Source organism: Pseudophryne corroboree, chromosome 6, assembly GCF_028390025.1.
Source record: "Pseudophryne corroboree isolate aPseCor3 chromosome 6, aPseCor3.hap2, whole genome shotgun sequence".
NCBI classification, from domain to species: Eukaryota; Metazoa; Chordata; class Amphibia; order Anura; family Myobatrachidae; genus Pseudophryne; species Pseudophryne corroboree.
This window is the reverse complement of record NC_086449.1, coordinates 55,837,772-55,853,216: the sequence shown is the minus strand read 5'-3', so window position 1 is coordinate 55,853,216 and position 15,445 is coordinate 55,837,772. Positions and strand designations below refer to the sequence as shown.

The 15,445-nt window shown below is 46.0% G+C and overlaps 1 protein-coding gene across 1 annotated transcript in view; it reads left to right on the top strand.

Moving 5' to 3' along the window:
* LOC134934242 (zinc finger protein 208-like) overlaps positions 1-13,974 on the top strand; it is a 121,277-nt gene extending 107,303 nt beyond the window's left edge. Inside the window, exon 3 of the mRNA XM_063929721.1 lies at positions 10,957-13,974. Coding sequence (XP_063785791.1) covers positions 10,957-12,574 — 1,618 coding nt within the window. The 3' untranslated portion in view covers positions 12,575-13,974. The remainder of the gene's footprint in view (positions 1-10,956) is intronic.
* The last annotated feature ends 1,471 nt before the right edge of the window (positions 13,975-15,445 follow it).

Sequence of the window (15,445 nt, the reverse complement as noted above, 5' to 3'; positions counted from 1 at the left end):
GTGTGACTGCACGCGTCATATCCGGAAGTGCGTAGTGTGCGCAAGCTTTCCAAACCAAGTGGAGCACACGCGTCACTTCCGACGCATTCCGTTCACCGCCCCCACCTCACTAGACGGTCCTGTTCGTAATGTGGATATAATATGTGCTTGCGCGTCCCCCTTAGGGAGAGCGAATGTGCAGACCCCGGACTCCTTGCGGTGTTTTACCGTAATAAACTATGTTAAAAATAAGATGCTACTAGGGACTCGCTGTAAATACTATGTATATATATGTATGTACACAGTATTTACAGCTCGAGTACTCTACTGTGTTTTTTAGTCACCTCATACTGCATTTAGTCTCTTTTTGAGTAATTTATTTGCATGTAATTTCTCTGACGTCCTAGTGGATGCTGGGAACTCCGTAAGGACCATGGGGAATAGCGGCTCCGCAGGACACTGGGCACAAAAGTAAAGCTTTAGGACTACCTGGTGTGCACCGGCTCATCCCCCTATGACCCTCCTCCAAGCCTCAGTTAGATTTTTGTGCCCGGCCGAGAAGGGTGCATTCTAGGAGGCTCTCCTGAGTTTCTTAGAAAAAGTTTAGTTTTAGGTTTTTTATTTTCAGTGAGACCTGCTGGAAACAGGCTCACTGCATCGAGGGACTAAGGGGAGAAGAAGCGAACCTGCCTGCTTGCAGCCAGCTTGGGCTTCTTGGCTACTGGACACCATTAGCTCCAGAGGGACCGAACACAGGCCCAGCCTCGGAGTCCGGTCCCAGAGACGCGCCGCCGGCCCCCTTACAGAGCCAGAATCAAGAAGAGGTCCGGAAAATCGGCGGCAGAAGACATCAGTCTTCACCAAGGTAGCGCACAGCACTGCAGCTGTGCGCCATTGCTCCTCAGGCACACTTCACACTCCGGTCACTGAGGGTGCAGGGCGCATTCAGGTGCATTCAGACAACGCCATCACGGTGGCATACATAAACCAACAAGGTGTCACTCGAAGCAGCATGGCGATGTTGGAAGTGTCAAAAATACTTTGTTGGGCAGGGCGCCACCTGTCAGCATCAGGAAGTCTTTCAACTCCTAGTGGACAAGTGGGGTCTACCAGATGTAGACCTGATGGCGTCTAGACACAATCTCAAAGTTCCAGTCTTCAGACCAAGAACCCGGGATCCTAAAGCAACGTTTGTGGACGCACTGGCAATTCCATGGAACTTTCACCTGCCTTACATGTTCCCTCCAGTGTCGCTCTTGCCCAGGGTACTTCGGGAGGTCAAGCAAGAAGAAGGAATGCTAATTCTAGTCGCTTCAGAGTGGCCCAGCCGGCACTGGTTCTCAGACCTGCATGGTCTCTCAATAGAGAGTCCTCTTCTACTTCCCCAACGACAAGACCTCCTCGTACAGAACCCTTGTCTCTATCCAGACCTGGCCAGACTGGCTTTGACGGCGTGGCTCTTGAAGCTTCACTCCTAAGGGCAAAAGGATTTTCTGCGGCAGTCATCCAAGCTATGTTGAAAGCCCGCAAACCGGCATCTGCCCGATTCTATTACAGAGTCTGGAATTCTTACTACACCTGGTGTGCTGATAAGAACTATGATGTTCACAGATTCAGAGCTTCCAGAATTCTGGCTTTTCTGCAACGAGACCTGGACTTAGGCTTCATCTGGCCTCCCTCAAGGTTCACATATCTGCTTTGTCGGTATGGTTTCAGAGGAAAATTACGTCTATACCTGACGTTCATACATTTACTCAGGGTGTCTTATGGATTCAGCATCCCTATGTCCCTCCTGTGGCTCCATGGGATTTGTCTGTTGTCCTACATGCCCTGCAAGAGTCTCCATTTGAACCTCTTAAAGGCGGTGGACCTTAAATGGCTAACCGCCAAGGTCCTGTTTTTACTGGCTATTGCCTCTGCTAGAATGGTGTCTGACCTAGGCGCCTGGTCCTGTCGTCCATCATTTCTGATATTTCACCATGACCGGGCAGTTCTTAGAACTCACCCAGGTTATTTACCTAAGTTTGTGTCATCTTTTCATCTTTAACCAAGAGATTGTGGTTCCGGCCTTTATCTCTTCTGATTTGTCCTCCAAATAGTGGTTTTTGGAAGTGGTAAGGGCTCTCCGTATATATGTGGTGAGGACTGCCTCTATCAGGAGGTCAGATTCCCTTTTTGTACTGTTTGGTCTCCACAAACGTAGCTGGCCTGCGAATAAGCAAACCTTGGCCAGATGGATTAGAATGGTGATTGCACAAGCTTATACGCATGCTGGATTCCCAGCTCATGCTGCTATTAAAGCATATTCTACTCTGTTGGACATTCTTGGGCGGCTCGCTGTGGCGCGTCCACAGAACAATTGTGCAAGGCGGCTACGTGAACACGTTCATTAGGTTCTGTGCCATTGATACTTCTACCTCCCAGGAGGCTTCTCATACCCGCTAAGGTGCATCCCTCCCTTGAGGAACTGCTTTAGGGCATCCCAGATATTTCCCTGTGGAATACAATGTACACTGCTGCAGAAAAGGAGAGTTATGGTAGACTTAACCATGGTTAACTCTTTCTGCGAGGTACATTGGGTTCCACAGGGCGCTCACCTGGACGCACCTAGCTTCTATGGGTTTGTATGGCATCAGCTGCTGGTCATTTCTCCTGTCGTGAGAATGTGGTTCTATGTGACTAACATCTGCCTTCTCACTTGCCTGCTTCTGCATTAGACTGGTTAACTAAATTGCACTCACAGTGCCTGGAGGCGGGGTTATAGAGGAGGCCCCAATGCATCCTGGGACAGTCTAAAGCTTTAGCCTGTTGGTGCCTCTGGATCAAGATCCACTCTACACCTCTATGTTTCCCTGTGGAACCCAATGTACATCGCAGAAAGAGAGTTAACCTTGGTAAGTCTACCATAACTCTCCTTTTACCTTTCTGATCTTCCCAATTCCCTAGCACCAAGTCTACCAATATCTCTTGCATAGACATTTTCTAATTATCCTTTAAAAAGATGGTATGTCAGGTGACAATGAATCTTGGTTCCTCTGCATACATCACACTGAGCAGAGAGACTCTGAGATGGTCATATTACCCCCATTCCCATGGTGTGTGGAGGGAATGGCGGCATCCTGGTGCATCAGCTGACAGTAGGTGTGGCAGGATTGGTAGCATGTGTTGTTATTAACCTTTATTTCTCTTATGTCCTAGAGGATGCTGGGGTCCACATTAGTACAATGGGGTATAGACGGGTTCACCAGGAGCCATTGGCACTTTAAGAGTTTGAGAGTGTGGGCGGGCTCCTCCCTCTATGCCCCTCCTACCAGACTCAGTTTAGATAATGTGCTACAGGAGGCTGTTGGCAACAGCCTGCCTGCAGCGAGGGACTAAGGGGGAGAGCAGTGTCCGCCCTGTGGGGTCTGAGCCACTGACTCCGCTGACTGGACACTGAGCTCCAGAGGGGTCAGATCGGTCTCCGCCACAGGGGAACCGCTCGCCCCAGCAGCATGCTGCCAACCTTTTACAGAGCTGAAGAAGTGGTGAGTGAGTCACCGACCTCCCTAGGTAGCGAGTGGCCGGTGTGAAGATGGCGGCAACGCGGAGGGTGCGCCCTGGAATGTACCAGAGGCACATAGTGCGGCGCTGTGAGGGGCGCCCTGGGACAGCACTTATCCCCCACACTGGTCAGCAAGCCTGTCTGGGTCCGCGGATCTCAGCCAGAAAAAGTCCTCAGGCCAGTATAAGGATCTGAAGAGAGGGAAGACAGCGCCATTAAGGGGGTAGAGCTTCCCAGAGCGGACCCAGCAGCGTTCCAGCGCCATTTCCCTGCCTGCACAGCAAGGAGAGGAAGAACAGGTCCCTCCACAGCAACTCCAGCTTACTGTACGGTACCAGGGGGTTGTAGAAGTGAGGGGAGGCTGTAATTAGCCTGTGTGTCCTATTAAGGAGCACAGTCAGCGCTAGAAAGCGCTGTGTGTTGGGTTGGCTCCAATCTCTGTCTCTTTCTTGCCATTCTTGGGGGGACAGCTCTGTCTGCCCCCACCAGTGTGTGTGTGGAGTGTTTGGTGGTCTCCTTTAGCTATGTCCAGGTATACTGTGTCATATGCTGCAGAGGATTTATCCTCCCAGGATGATCCCATTCCATGTAATCAGGTTAGCACTGGTTTAGCACAGATACCAACAAGGGAACCAGAGTGGTTTTCCTCTATCAAGACTTGGATTTCTCAGATTTCTGACAGGATTGCTTGTAATGAATCTGCAACCCAGGTATTGCAGAGCTCTATTACTGTATGGCCCATATCTGATACCTCACGACACCCCGCTATTTACCCCCAAAAATGTGGGCTTGTGCATGCCACACAAGATGACACTGATACCGATTCTGACACTACAGATGGTGATGGGGCTGTGTTGTGGGGGTCCGCATCTCTTGCAAGGGGGGGTGCAATTGTTGATAGAGGCTATCAGGGATGTGTTAAATGTTAATGAAACCACGCCTGAGCAGGTTGAGGAGGCTTTATTCACTGAAAATAAGAAAGCCTCGCTAACCTTCCCTGCATCAAAGGAGCTGAATGCTATATTTGAAAAAGCATGGGTTAACCCTGAAAAGAAGTTTCAGATCCCTAAGAGGGTTCTTTTGGCTTTTCCTTTCCCTGAAGAGGATAGCAAAAAGTGGGAAAACCCGCCGATTGTTCACGCATCTGTATCCAGATTCTCAAAAAAGGTGGTTTTACCTGTTCCGGGTTCTACAGCCCTGAAGGAGCCGGCAGATGGGAAGATTGATAACACACTTAAATCAATGCACACTGCTTCAGGGTCCATATTACGTCCCACTATTGCTAATGCATGGATTGCAAAGGCAATAGTAAAGTGGTCGGCTACCTTGCTTGAGGATTGGGATACGATGGATAGGGATGACATTGCATTATATTTATGCAACATACATGATTCTGCAGGTTTTATGGTAGAATCCATGAAAGACCTGGGTTCCATGGCTGCGGGAATTTCTTCCATGTCTGTTTCAGCTCGTCGGGGACTATGGCTGCGCCAGTGGTCGGCCGACGCGGAATCCAGAAGAAGCGTGAAGTTGATATCCTATAAAGGTCAGGCTCTCTTTGGGGAAGCTCTTGACGCGTGGATATCCACCGCTACAGCGGGTAAGTCTCCGTTTCTTCCCTCAGCAGCACCTGCTCTGAAGAAATCCTTCTCCTCAGCTGCACAGCAGTCCTTTCGGCCTAGAAAGGCCAGATCATCCAATACATTCTTTAGGGGAGGTTATGTCCAGGAACAAAAGCCTGCTTCAGGTACCCCAAAGTCCTCCGCATGACGGTGGACTGCACGGCCCGGTGGTGGGGCCTGTGGGAGCGAGACTCAGACAGTTTAGTCATGTCTGGGTATCGTCCGGCCTGGATCCCTGGGTAGTAGATATTGTGTCTCAGGGATACAGGCTGGAATTTCATAGTCTCCCTCCTCATCGCTTTTTCAAGTCAGGCTTACCAACTTCTGTTGGAGGAGTACTACAAGACGCTGTCCAAAGGCTGGCGGAGGCACAGGTCATTGTGCCAGTACCACCTCACATGCTGACCAAGGGTTACTATTCGGACCTTTTCGTGGTACCGAAACCAGATGGTTCGGTCAGGCCCATTCTGAACCTAAAATCACTGAACCCCTTTTTAAAGGAGTTCAAGTTCAAAATGGAGTCTCAGGGCGGTGATATCAGTTCTGGAAGAGGGCGAATTCCTGGTATCACTGGATATCAAGGATGCGTACCTTCACATTCCGATCTGGCTGCCGCATCAGGCTTATCTCCACTTCGCATTGCTGGACTGTCATTTTCAGTTCCAGGCCCTGCCATTCGGCCTCTCCACAGCACCAAGGGTGTTTACCAAGGTGATGGCGGAAATGATGATGCTACTCCGCAAGCAGGATGTGAACATCATTCCTTATCTGGACGATCTCCTGATAAATGCATCGTCGAAGGAGAAGCGGCTGCAGTCCATTGTTCTCACAACCCGCCTCCTCAAGAGTCACGGCTGGATTTTGAACCTTCCAAAGACACATTTGGAACCAACCCAGAGATTGTCCTTTCTGGGAATGATCCTAGACACAGAAGTTCAGAGGGTTTTTCTTCCGCGGGACAAGGCGTTAGTGATACAATCCATGGTCCGGGATGTCTTGAAGCCACCACGGGTTTTGGTTCATCAATGCATTCGCCTATTGGGAAAGGTGGTGGCTTGTTACGAGGCTCTCCAGTACGGGAGGTTCGATGCTCGGACTTTCCAACTGGATCTTCTGGACAAGTGGTCGGGTTCTCGCCTCCACATGCATCAGAGAATTTGTCGCCAAGGGCAAGGATCTCGCTCCTCTGGTGGCTCCAATTGCCTCACCTCCTGGAAGGCCGCAGGTTCGGAATTCAGGACTTGGTTCTGCTAAAACCGGATGCAAGCCTCCGGTGCTGGGGAGCGGTCACTCAAGGGGTGACTCAACCGTGGTCAGTCCTGAAGGCCGGCCTGCCCTTCAACATTCTGAAACTAAGAGCCGTCTACAACGGTCTTCTTCAGGCGGCCCCTCTTCTATGAAACAGAGCCATTCAAGTTCAGTCAGACAACGTAACAACAGTGGCTTACATAAACCAACAGGGTGGAACGAAGAGCAGAGTGGCAATGTCAGAGGTGACCAGAAGACTCCTCTGGACAGAAAAGCACGCGTTGGCGCTGTCAGCCATCTTCATTCCGGGAGTAGACAACTGGGAAGCAGACTTCCTCAGCAGACATGATCTCCATCCAGGAGAGTGAGGACTCCAGAGGTGTTCAAGGAAATAACAGATCTTTAGGGTCTACCCCAAGTAGACATGATGGCCTCTCGTCTCAACAAGAAGCTTTGGCGCTATTGTTCCAGGTCGAGGGACCCACAGGCAGTGGACGCCCTGGTGTCTCCGTGGGTGTTCCAGCCAGTGTACGTGTTTCCACCACTCCCACTCATCCCAAGAATCCTAAAGCTCATAAGGAGAACAAGGGTTCAAGCGATCCTCATTGCCCCAGACTGGCCAAGAAGGACTTGGTACATGGACCTTCTGAATCTACTGCAAGAAGAGCCGAGGCCTCTTGCTCTTCAGGAGGGCCTGCTACAGCAGGGGTGCTACAGCAGGGGTCCGTTCTCCTATCAAGACTTACCGCAGCTACGTTTGACAGCATGGAAGTTAAGCGCCTGATTCTTGCTCGGAAGGGTATTCTGAAGAAAGTTATTCCTACCCTCATAGAGGCTAGGAAAGGGGTAACGTCTAAACATTACCATCGTATTTGGAAGAAATACGTCTCTTGGTGCGAGTCCAAGAAGTTTCCTATGGTGGAGTTTCAACTGGGACGTTTTCTCCTCTTCCTGCAAGCAGGAGTAGATATGGGTCTGCGGTTGGGATCTGTGAAGGTCCAGATCTCAGCCCTGTCCATTTAGTTTCAAAAACAATTGGATGCCCTCCCTGAGGTTCAGACCTTTTTGAAGGAAGTCCTGCATATCCAACCTTTCTTTGTAGCGCCTACGGCGCTATGGGACCTTAACGTGGTGTTGCAGTTCCTCCAATCGGATTGGTTTGAGCCTCTTCAGGAGGTAGAGCTCAAGTTTCTTATACGGAAGGCGGTCAATTTGTTGGCCTTAGCTTCTGCTAGACGTGTGTCCGAACTGGGGGCTTTATCATGTAAATCTTCCATGAAAATAGAGCTTAGCTCCGGACTCGTCAGCAGTTTCTTCCGAAGGTTGGGTCGGCATTTCATATCAACCAACCTATTGTGGTGCCAGTGGCTACTGACTCCTCAATTACTTCAAAGTCCTTGGATGTTGTAAGGGCTCTGAAGATATATGTGAAGAAAACTTCTCGTCACAGAAAGTCGGACTCTGTTTGTCCTATATGATCCCAAGAAAATTGGGTGTCCTGCTTCTAAGCAGACTATTTCTCGCTGGATTAGGTTCACTATCCAGCACGCCTATTTTAGAGCAGGACTGCCGTGTCCAAAATCTGTTAAGGCCCACTCTACTTGTAAAGTGGGGTCTTCCTGGGCGGCTGCCCGGGTTGTCTCGGCATTGCAACTTTGCCGAGCTGCAACTTGGTCTGGGTCAAACATGTTTGCAAAGTTTTACAGGTTCGATACTTTGGCTGCTGATGATCTGAAGTTCAGTCAATCAGTGCTGCAGGAGCCTCCGCACTCTCCCTCCCGTTCTGGGAGCTTTGGTACATCCCCATGGTACTAATGTGGGCCCCAGCATCCTCTAGGACGTAAGAGAAAATAGGATTTTGGTACCTAACGGTGAATCCTTTTCTCGGAGTCCGTAGAGGATGCTTAGCGCCCTCCCAGCGCTTCGTTTTCCTGCAATTGTTATTTGGTTCAGTACAACTTCGTTTTAGTGGAGTACTGTATTGCTACTTGAAGTTTCAGCTATTGCTGCATAATTCAAGTTAGTTGACTTGACGTGCCTTGTATGTGTGAGCTGGTATGAATCTCACCGCTGTCTGTATAATCCTTCTCTCGAAGTATGTTGTCTCCTCGGGCACAGTTTCTAGACTGAGTCTGATAGGAGGGGCATAGAGGGAGGAGCCAGCCCACACTCTCAAACTCTTATAGTGCCAATGGCTCCTGGTGGACCCGTCTATACCCCATGGTACTAATGTGGACTCCAGCATCCTCTACGGACTACAAGAAAAGGATTTACCAGTAGGTACCAAAATCCTATTTTATATGGCGCCACAAGGGTTCCGCAGCGCCCAATTAGAGTACATAAATATTTAAAATAGGAAAACCGTACCTTGCAGGTGACGACAATAAGGACAAGTACAGGGTAAATAAACAGCTACATCAGCAGATGACCCTGGAATAAGCATCAGGTGGCAGAAGACTGCTGGATTTGGTGCAGTTTAAGATTATTAAAGTGAGAAAAAGGATAAACACTTGAGGGAAGAGGTGAGAGCTTACATTCTAAAGGGGAGGGGTGCCCATCTATGGTCTGTGCAGGGGGTGAGTAATGTATGATCTGCACATTCTGAGGTCAGAGGATGAGGATTATTCAATTTTCAAAGAAACCTTAATAACCCATGTGTGTATTATATTGAGTATTGGTGCCTGCTGCCAGAGGGTAGAGGTCTCTGTGCTGCACATCTGACTGGAAGTGAGGATAAAGCAATTTGACAACATAAATCTAAATATGGAAAAAACAAAATAGAGACTTCAATAGGCGTTATATGATGTTACATATACACAAAAGAAAGTCAGTCAATTCCACCAAAGTGGATAAAATCTTCCCTCAGATGTCTCTTTGGGTAATACAGACAGTCCCCAGGATTCTTGATTCTTTTACTCCTTCCAGATAGATTCCCTTTGGCAGTTATTCGGAATATACCCAAAAAGGAAAGAGACAATAATAGTGTAATCCTGTGGGGTTTGGTGATATGGGGATGGTTTAAAATTGCACTTACATTTAAAAAAATGAGTGAAGGCATGTATCTCACTCAATAGTGAGTAGTTTCCAAGATAAGGATAATTCAGTCCTTCTTCTGAAGATGGATCTCTATTGGATAATCCTCCAAAGCAGTACCACCAAATGAAAAAAACATATAATGGTGCAAATAACGTCTTTTTTTTAAAATACAACGATATCTTTAATAAATAGCACTCACATTATAACAAACAAATACAGGCATATCTACCCAACATCTGGGTCCAGGAGTTAAAATTCAAGCAGCAGGTTATCCTCACAGATGGAAAAGTGCACGTGCAGTGATAGAGAACCAGCCTCCTCAAGACAACCCCGGGTCCACAGTATGTAAACAGCAGCTTAACGCGTTTCGAACCCTAAAAGGTTCTTCCTCAGAAGCTTCTGAGGAAGAACCTTTTAGGGAAGCTTCTGAGGAAGAACCTTTTAGGGTTCGAAACGCGTTAAGCTGCTGTTTACATACTGTGTACCCGGGGTTGTCTTGAGGAGGCTGGTTCTCTATCACTTCACGTGCACTTTTCCATCTGTGAGGATAACCTGCTGCTTGAATTTTAACTCCTGGACCCAGATGTTGGGTAGATATGCCTGTATTTGTTTGTTATAATGTGAGTGCTATTTATTAAAGATATCGTTGGTTTTTTTTTTTTTTTTTTTTAAAGACGTTATTTGCACCATTATATGTTTTTTTCATTTGGTGGTACTGCTTTGGAGGATTATCCAATAGAGATCCATCTTCAGAAGAAGGACTGAATTATCCTTATCTTGGAAACTACTCACTATTGAGTGAGATATGTGCCTTCACTCATTTTTTGAAATGTAAGTGCAATTTTAAACCATCCCCATATCACCAAACCCCACAGGATTACACTATTATTGTCTCTTTCCTTTTTGGGTATATTCCGAATAACTGCCAAAGGGAATCTATCTGGAAGGAGTAAAAGAATCAAGAATCCTGGGGACTGTCTGTATTACCCAAAGAGACATCTGAGGGAAGATTTTATCCACTTCGGTGGAATTGACTGACTTTCTTTTGTGTATATGTAACCTCATATAACGCCTATTGAAGTCTCTATTTTGTTTTTTCCATATTTGCTTGAAGTTAGGTGTTACTTCTGAGAGGCTTTTTGTGCTGTTTGTGTGGGGTGTAGTACGCCTATTCATATATCATCAGCCACTGTTTCTAACATAAATCTAAATCTGATCAGTGACTTGGTGCTATTTATTATTGTATAGAAATTTACATCATCTTCCTTATACAATATAATATTTCTACCAATATTGTAGTTACCCCAGTAACCTTTATGGCTTTTACTTAACTTTCTGTCAGGACAATTGATCAGGATTCCCACTAAGAAGAATAGAAGACATTGTTGAAAGGGACATTGTTCTCTGATCAAGCCAACTACAGACGCCATTTCTTCTTACACCTCTGGGGGATTCGCAAAAGCTATTCTCATTATCTGGATAGAAAAACATTAAACAGAATTTGTTTCTCCTCTAATACATGATGAGTCCCACAGGAGAGAAACCACATCTGTGCTCTGAGTGTGACAGAAGCTATACATGTAAATCACAGCTTCTCCGACATCAGAAGATTCACACAGGAGAGAGACCACATCAGTGCTCTGAGTGTAACACAAGCTTTACATATAAATATCATCTTATCACACATCAGAAGATTCACACAGGAGAGAGACCACATCTGTGCTCTGAGTGTAACAAAAGCTTTATATTTAAATCACAGCTTCTCTTACATCAGAGGAGTCACACAGGAGAGAAACCATATCTGTGCTCTGAATGCAGCAAGTGTTTTTCTTGGAAGTCACATCTTGTTAGACATCAGATGAGTCACACAGGAGAGAAACCACATAAATGTTCTGAATGCAGCCAGGGTTTTATTCGAAAATCATCTCTTGTTATACATCAGATGAGTCACACAGGAGAGAAACCATTTAAATGTTCTGAATGCCCCAAGTGTTTTTTCCAGAAGACAGAGCTTGTAATACATCAGAGGAGTCACACAGGAGAGAAACCATTTAAATGTTCTGAATGCAGAAAGTGTTTTTCCCAGAAGACAGAGCTTGTTTTACATCAGAGGAGTCACACAGGAAAGAAACCATTTAAATGTTCTGAGTGCAGCCAGTGTTTTTCCCAAAAGGTAAAGCTTGCTGAACATCAGATGGTTCACACAGGAGAAAAACCATTTAAATGTTCTGAATGCAGCAAGTGTTTTTCCCAAAAGGCAAGTCTTGTTAGTCATCAGATGATTCACACAGGGGAAAAACCATTTAAATGTTCTAAATGCAGCAAGTGTTTTTATGTGAAGTTACAGCTTGTTAGACATCAAAAGGTTCACACAGGAGAAAAAATATTTAAATGTTCTGAATGCAGCAAAAGTTTTTCCCAGAAGTCACAGCTTGTTAGACATCAGAGGAGTCACACAGGAGAGAAACCATTTACATGTTCTGAATGCAGCAAGTGTTTTTCCGATAAGGATAATCTTGTTAGTCATCAGAGGAGTCACACAGGAGAGAAACCATTTAAATGTTCTGAATGCAGCAAGTGTTTTTCACAGAAAGCAGATCTTGCTAGACATCAGAGGAGTCACACAGGAGAGAAACCATTTAAATGTTCTGAATGCAGCAAGTGTTTTTCCCATAAGAATAATCTTGTTAGACATCAGTGGATTCACACAGGAGAGAAACCATTTAAATGTTCTAAATGCAGCAAGTGTTTTTCCCAGAAGGCAGATCTTGTTATACATCAGAGGATTCACACAGGAGATAAACCATTTAAATGTTCTGACTGTAGCAAGTGTTTTGTCCAGAAGGCAGATCTTGTTATACATCAGAGGAGTCACACAGGAGAGAAACCATTTACATGTTCTGAATGCAGCAAGTGTTTTTCCCGTAAGTCAGCTCTTGTTAAACATCAGAGGAGTCACACAGGAGAGAAACCATTTAAATGTTCTGAATGCAGCAAGTGTTTTCCCCAGAAGGCAGATCTTATTAAACATCTGAGGATTCACACAGGAGAGAAACCATTTAAATGTTCTGAATGTAGCAAGTGTTTTTCTCAGAAGTCATCTCTTGTTATACATCAGAGGATCCACACACGAGAGAAACCATGAAGGCAGCAAGGGTTTTGTTAATCACATGCGGAGTCACTCTGAGGGTCTGAATGCAGCAAGTGTATCATAAGTAAGGGAACATGTATCACAACAATATGCAATCAAGGGAGCAAATTTTTATTTTCTGATTGTGGCAAGTGTTTTATATAAATAATTTTTGATAAAGACAGGCGAGGTCTGACAAGTGGACTTAAGCTGGGTACCCAGTGAATGATATGCCGCTCTGATCCTCCAGATCAGACAACAAATCGCCCAAATTGGAACATATCGGACATTGTGTATGCCCAATATGTGTGCTCCTGCGGTCGCTAGCGATATTGCTAGTGTCCTTGTTTATGCTAATGAAGCTTATCCGTTGCATCCCCTAGTCCTTTGCTTTTATGCAGCAGTAGTCACCGGTTCCTTCTCTTTTATTCAGCAGTCTCCGTCCCCTTCTCTCCTCTGATGTCTGCTGCAGCAGTCTTCCTTGCCCCCATGTGCAGCTCAGCAGTGGATTCAGACCCCGCAGGCTGATTGTGGGTCCCTGGTAGTACCTGCTGACAGCAGCGGTAGGCTCTTTCCCTACCGGAAGCGTCCCTGGGCAGTACCTAGTATGCAAACACACAAGAGAACAGAAGCAAAGGCAGCCCTATACCCTCAAAATATCTGCCCCTCACACATGCAACAATCACAGCCCCTCTGCTACTCCAAGTTAGAGACCCTCTTAACTCACAAGGTCAGCCCCTTGCAGCCTCACCAGAGACTCAATGGTTTTACAAATATTTGTGTTCCTGATTGCGTATTATAAAACCTTTTTCTGTATTCTAACTCAACTGCTGCTGTTCCCAACTCAAAATACACTTAAAAATCCAAGCTATCACCTTAGAATGCAAGCCTCCTTACAATGAGCAAGCTCTAATAAGTCTGCTCACTGATTAAATAGGCTCTCTGGCAGCTGCTGTAATCAGCCCCTGCTCCTCCTGATTACTTCACACCTAGATTCAACCCCATTCCCCCTGGTTTCTCCTCACACTTAAGAAAGCAAAGCACAGATACAAACACCAGATTCACACTAAATGTTTCCCACAATATTACAATCCCTATATGGATAGCCTCCTTTCAATGAGCAAACCATGTAATATTTTGTGAAATGTTGCAACAAAGATGCTGGTCACCTGCCTCCCATAGTAACAATTACTACTTTGCTAACATTAGATAGTGGATATCTGATTGCTAAGATCCTTTGTAATACAGTATTTTTATTCTTAACTAGTAAAATGTACACAATATTATGACAGCCATCTAATGTACATCTCTCCTGCATGTATACTGATAAACTATGTTAAAATATCCGTAATAACGTTTTTGTAACAAGCAGCTGTCCCCATAACACTTGTTTAATAAAAACTGATCTGGATAAATGTGTTTGTTTTTGATTTTTAGAACTATTTCTGCTGCGGGGTACACTGGGCTCCACAAGGAATAGACATAGGGGTGTTAGAGTAGGATTACTGCCGTCTAATTCCAGATATATTACTGGCATATAATTCCACACATTAAAAAATGGAGAACAAAAATGTGGAGGGTAAAATAGGGAAAGATCAAGATCCACTTCCACCTCGTGCTGAAGCTGCTGCCACTAGTCATGGCCGAGACGATGAAATGCCATCAACGTCGTCTGCCAAGGCCGATGCCCAATGTCATAGTAGAGAGCATGTAAAATCCAAAAAACAAAAGTTCAGTACAATTACCCAAAAATTAAAAGCATCTGAGGAGAAGCGTAAACTTGCCAATATGCCATTTATGACACGGAGTGGCAAGGAACGGCTGAGGCCCTGGCCTATGTTCATGGCTAGTGGTTCAGCTTCACGAGGATGGAAGCACTCATCCTCCCACTATAAAAATTAAAAGAGTTAAGATGACAAAAGCACAGCAAAGAACTGTGCATTCTTCTAAATTACAAATCCCCAAGGAGAGTCCAATTGTGTCGGTTGCGATGCCTGACCTTCCCAACACTGGACGGGAAGAGGTGGATCCTTCCACCATTTGCACGCCCTCTGCAAGTTCTGGAAGGAGCACCCGCAGTCCAGTTCCTGATAGTCAAATTGAAGATGTCACTGTTGAAGTACATAAGGATATGGGTGTTCCTGGCGCTGAGGAGGAAATTGACAAGGAGGATTCTGATGGTGAGGTGGTTTGTTTAAGTCAGGAACCCGGGAAGAGACCTGTTGTACGTGGGATGAATAAGGCCATTGACATGCTTGGTCAAAATACAAAAAAAATCACCTCTTCGGTGTGGAATTATTTCAACAGAAATGCGGAAACTGGTGTCAAGCCGTGTGTTGCCTTTGTCAAGCTGTAATAAGTAGGGGTAAGGACGTTAACCACCTAGGAACATCCCTTATACGTCACCTGGAGCGCATTCATCAGAAGTCATTGACAAGGTGTGAGGTGTTCAGAATAGACTGGAAATGAGTGGAAGTTATGGTTTTTGAGGTTACTAATACTATAGGCTCAAAATGACCCCCAATTCTATGATTTAAGATGCTACCAATCCTGTCACACCTACTGTCAGCTGATGCACCAGGATGCCGCCATTCTCTGCACAAACCATGGGAATGGGGGTAATGTGACCATCTCAGTCTCTCAGCCCAGTGTGATGTGTGCAGAGGAATCAGGATTCATTGTCACCTGAGACACCATCTTTCTCTGGTAGGGACCACAGGTTATCCACAGGATAACAATGGGATATGATGGAGTGACAGCGGATTGGCACCAAACAATCAAAAGCTTTCAGGCCTCCCAGGATACAACAGGCCCATCCATGTGTCCCCGCCCATTGGCTCAGGCAAATCAGTTTTTTGTTTGGTGCAGCAGGAGCCGGACCATGGT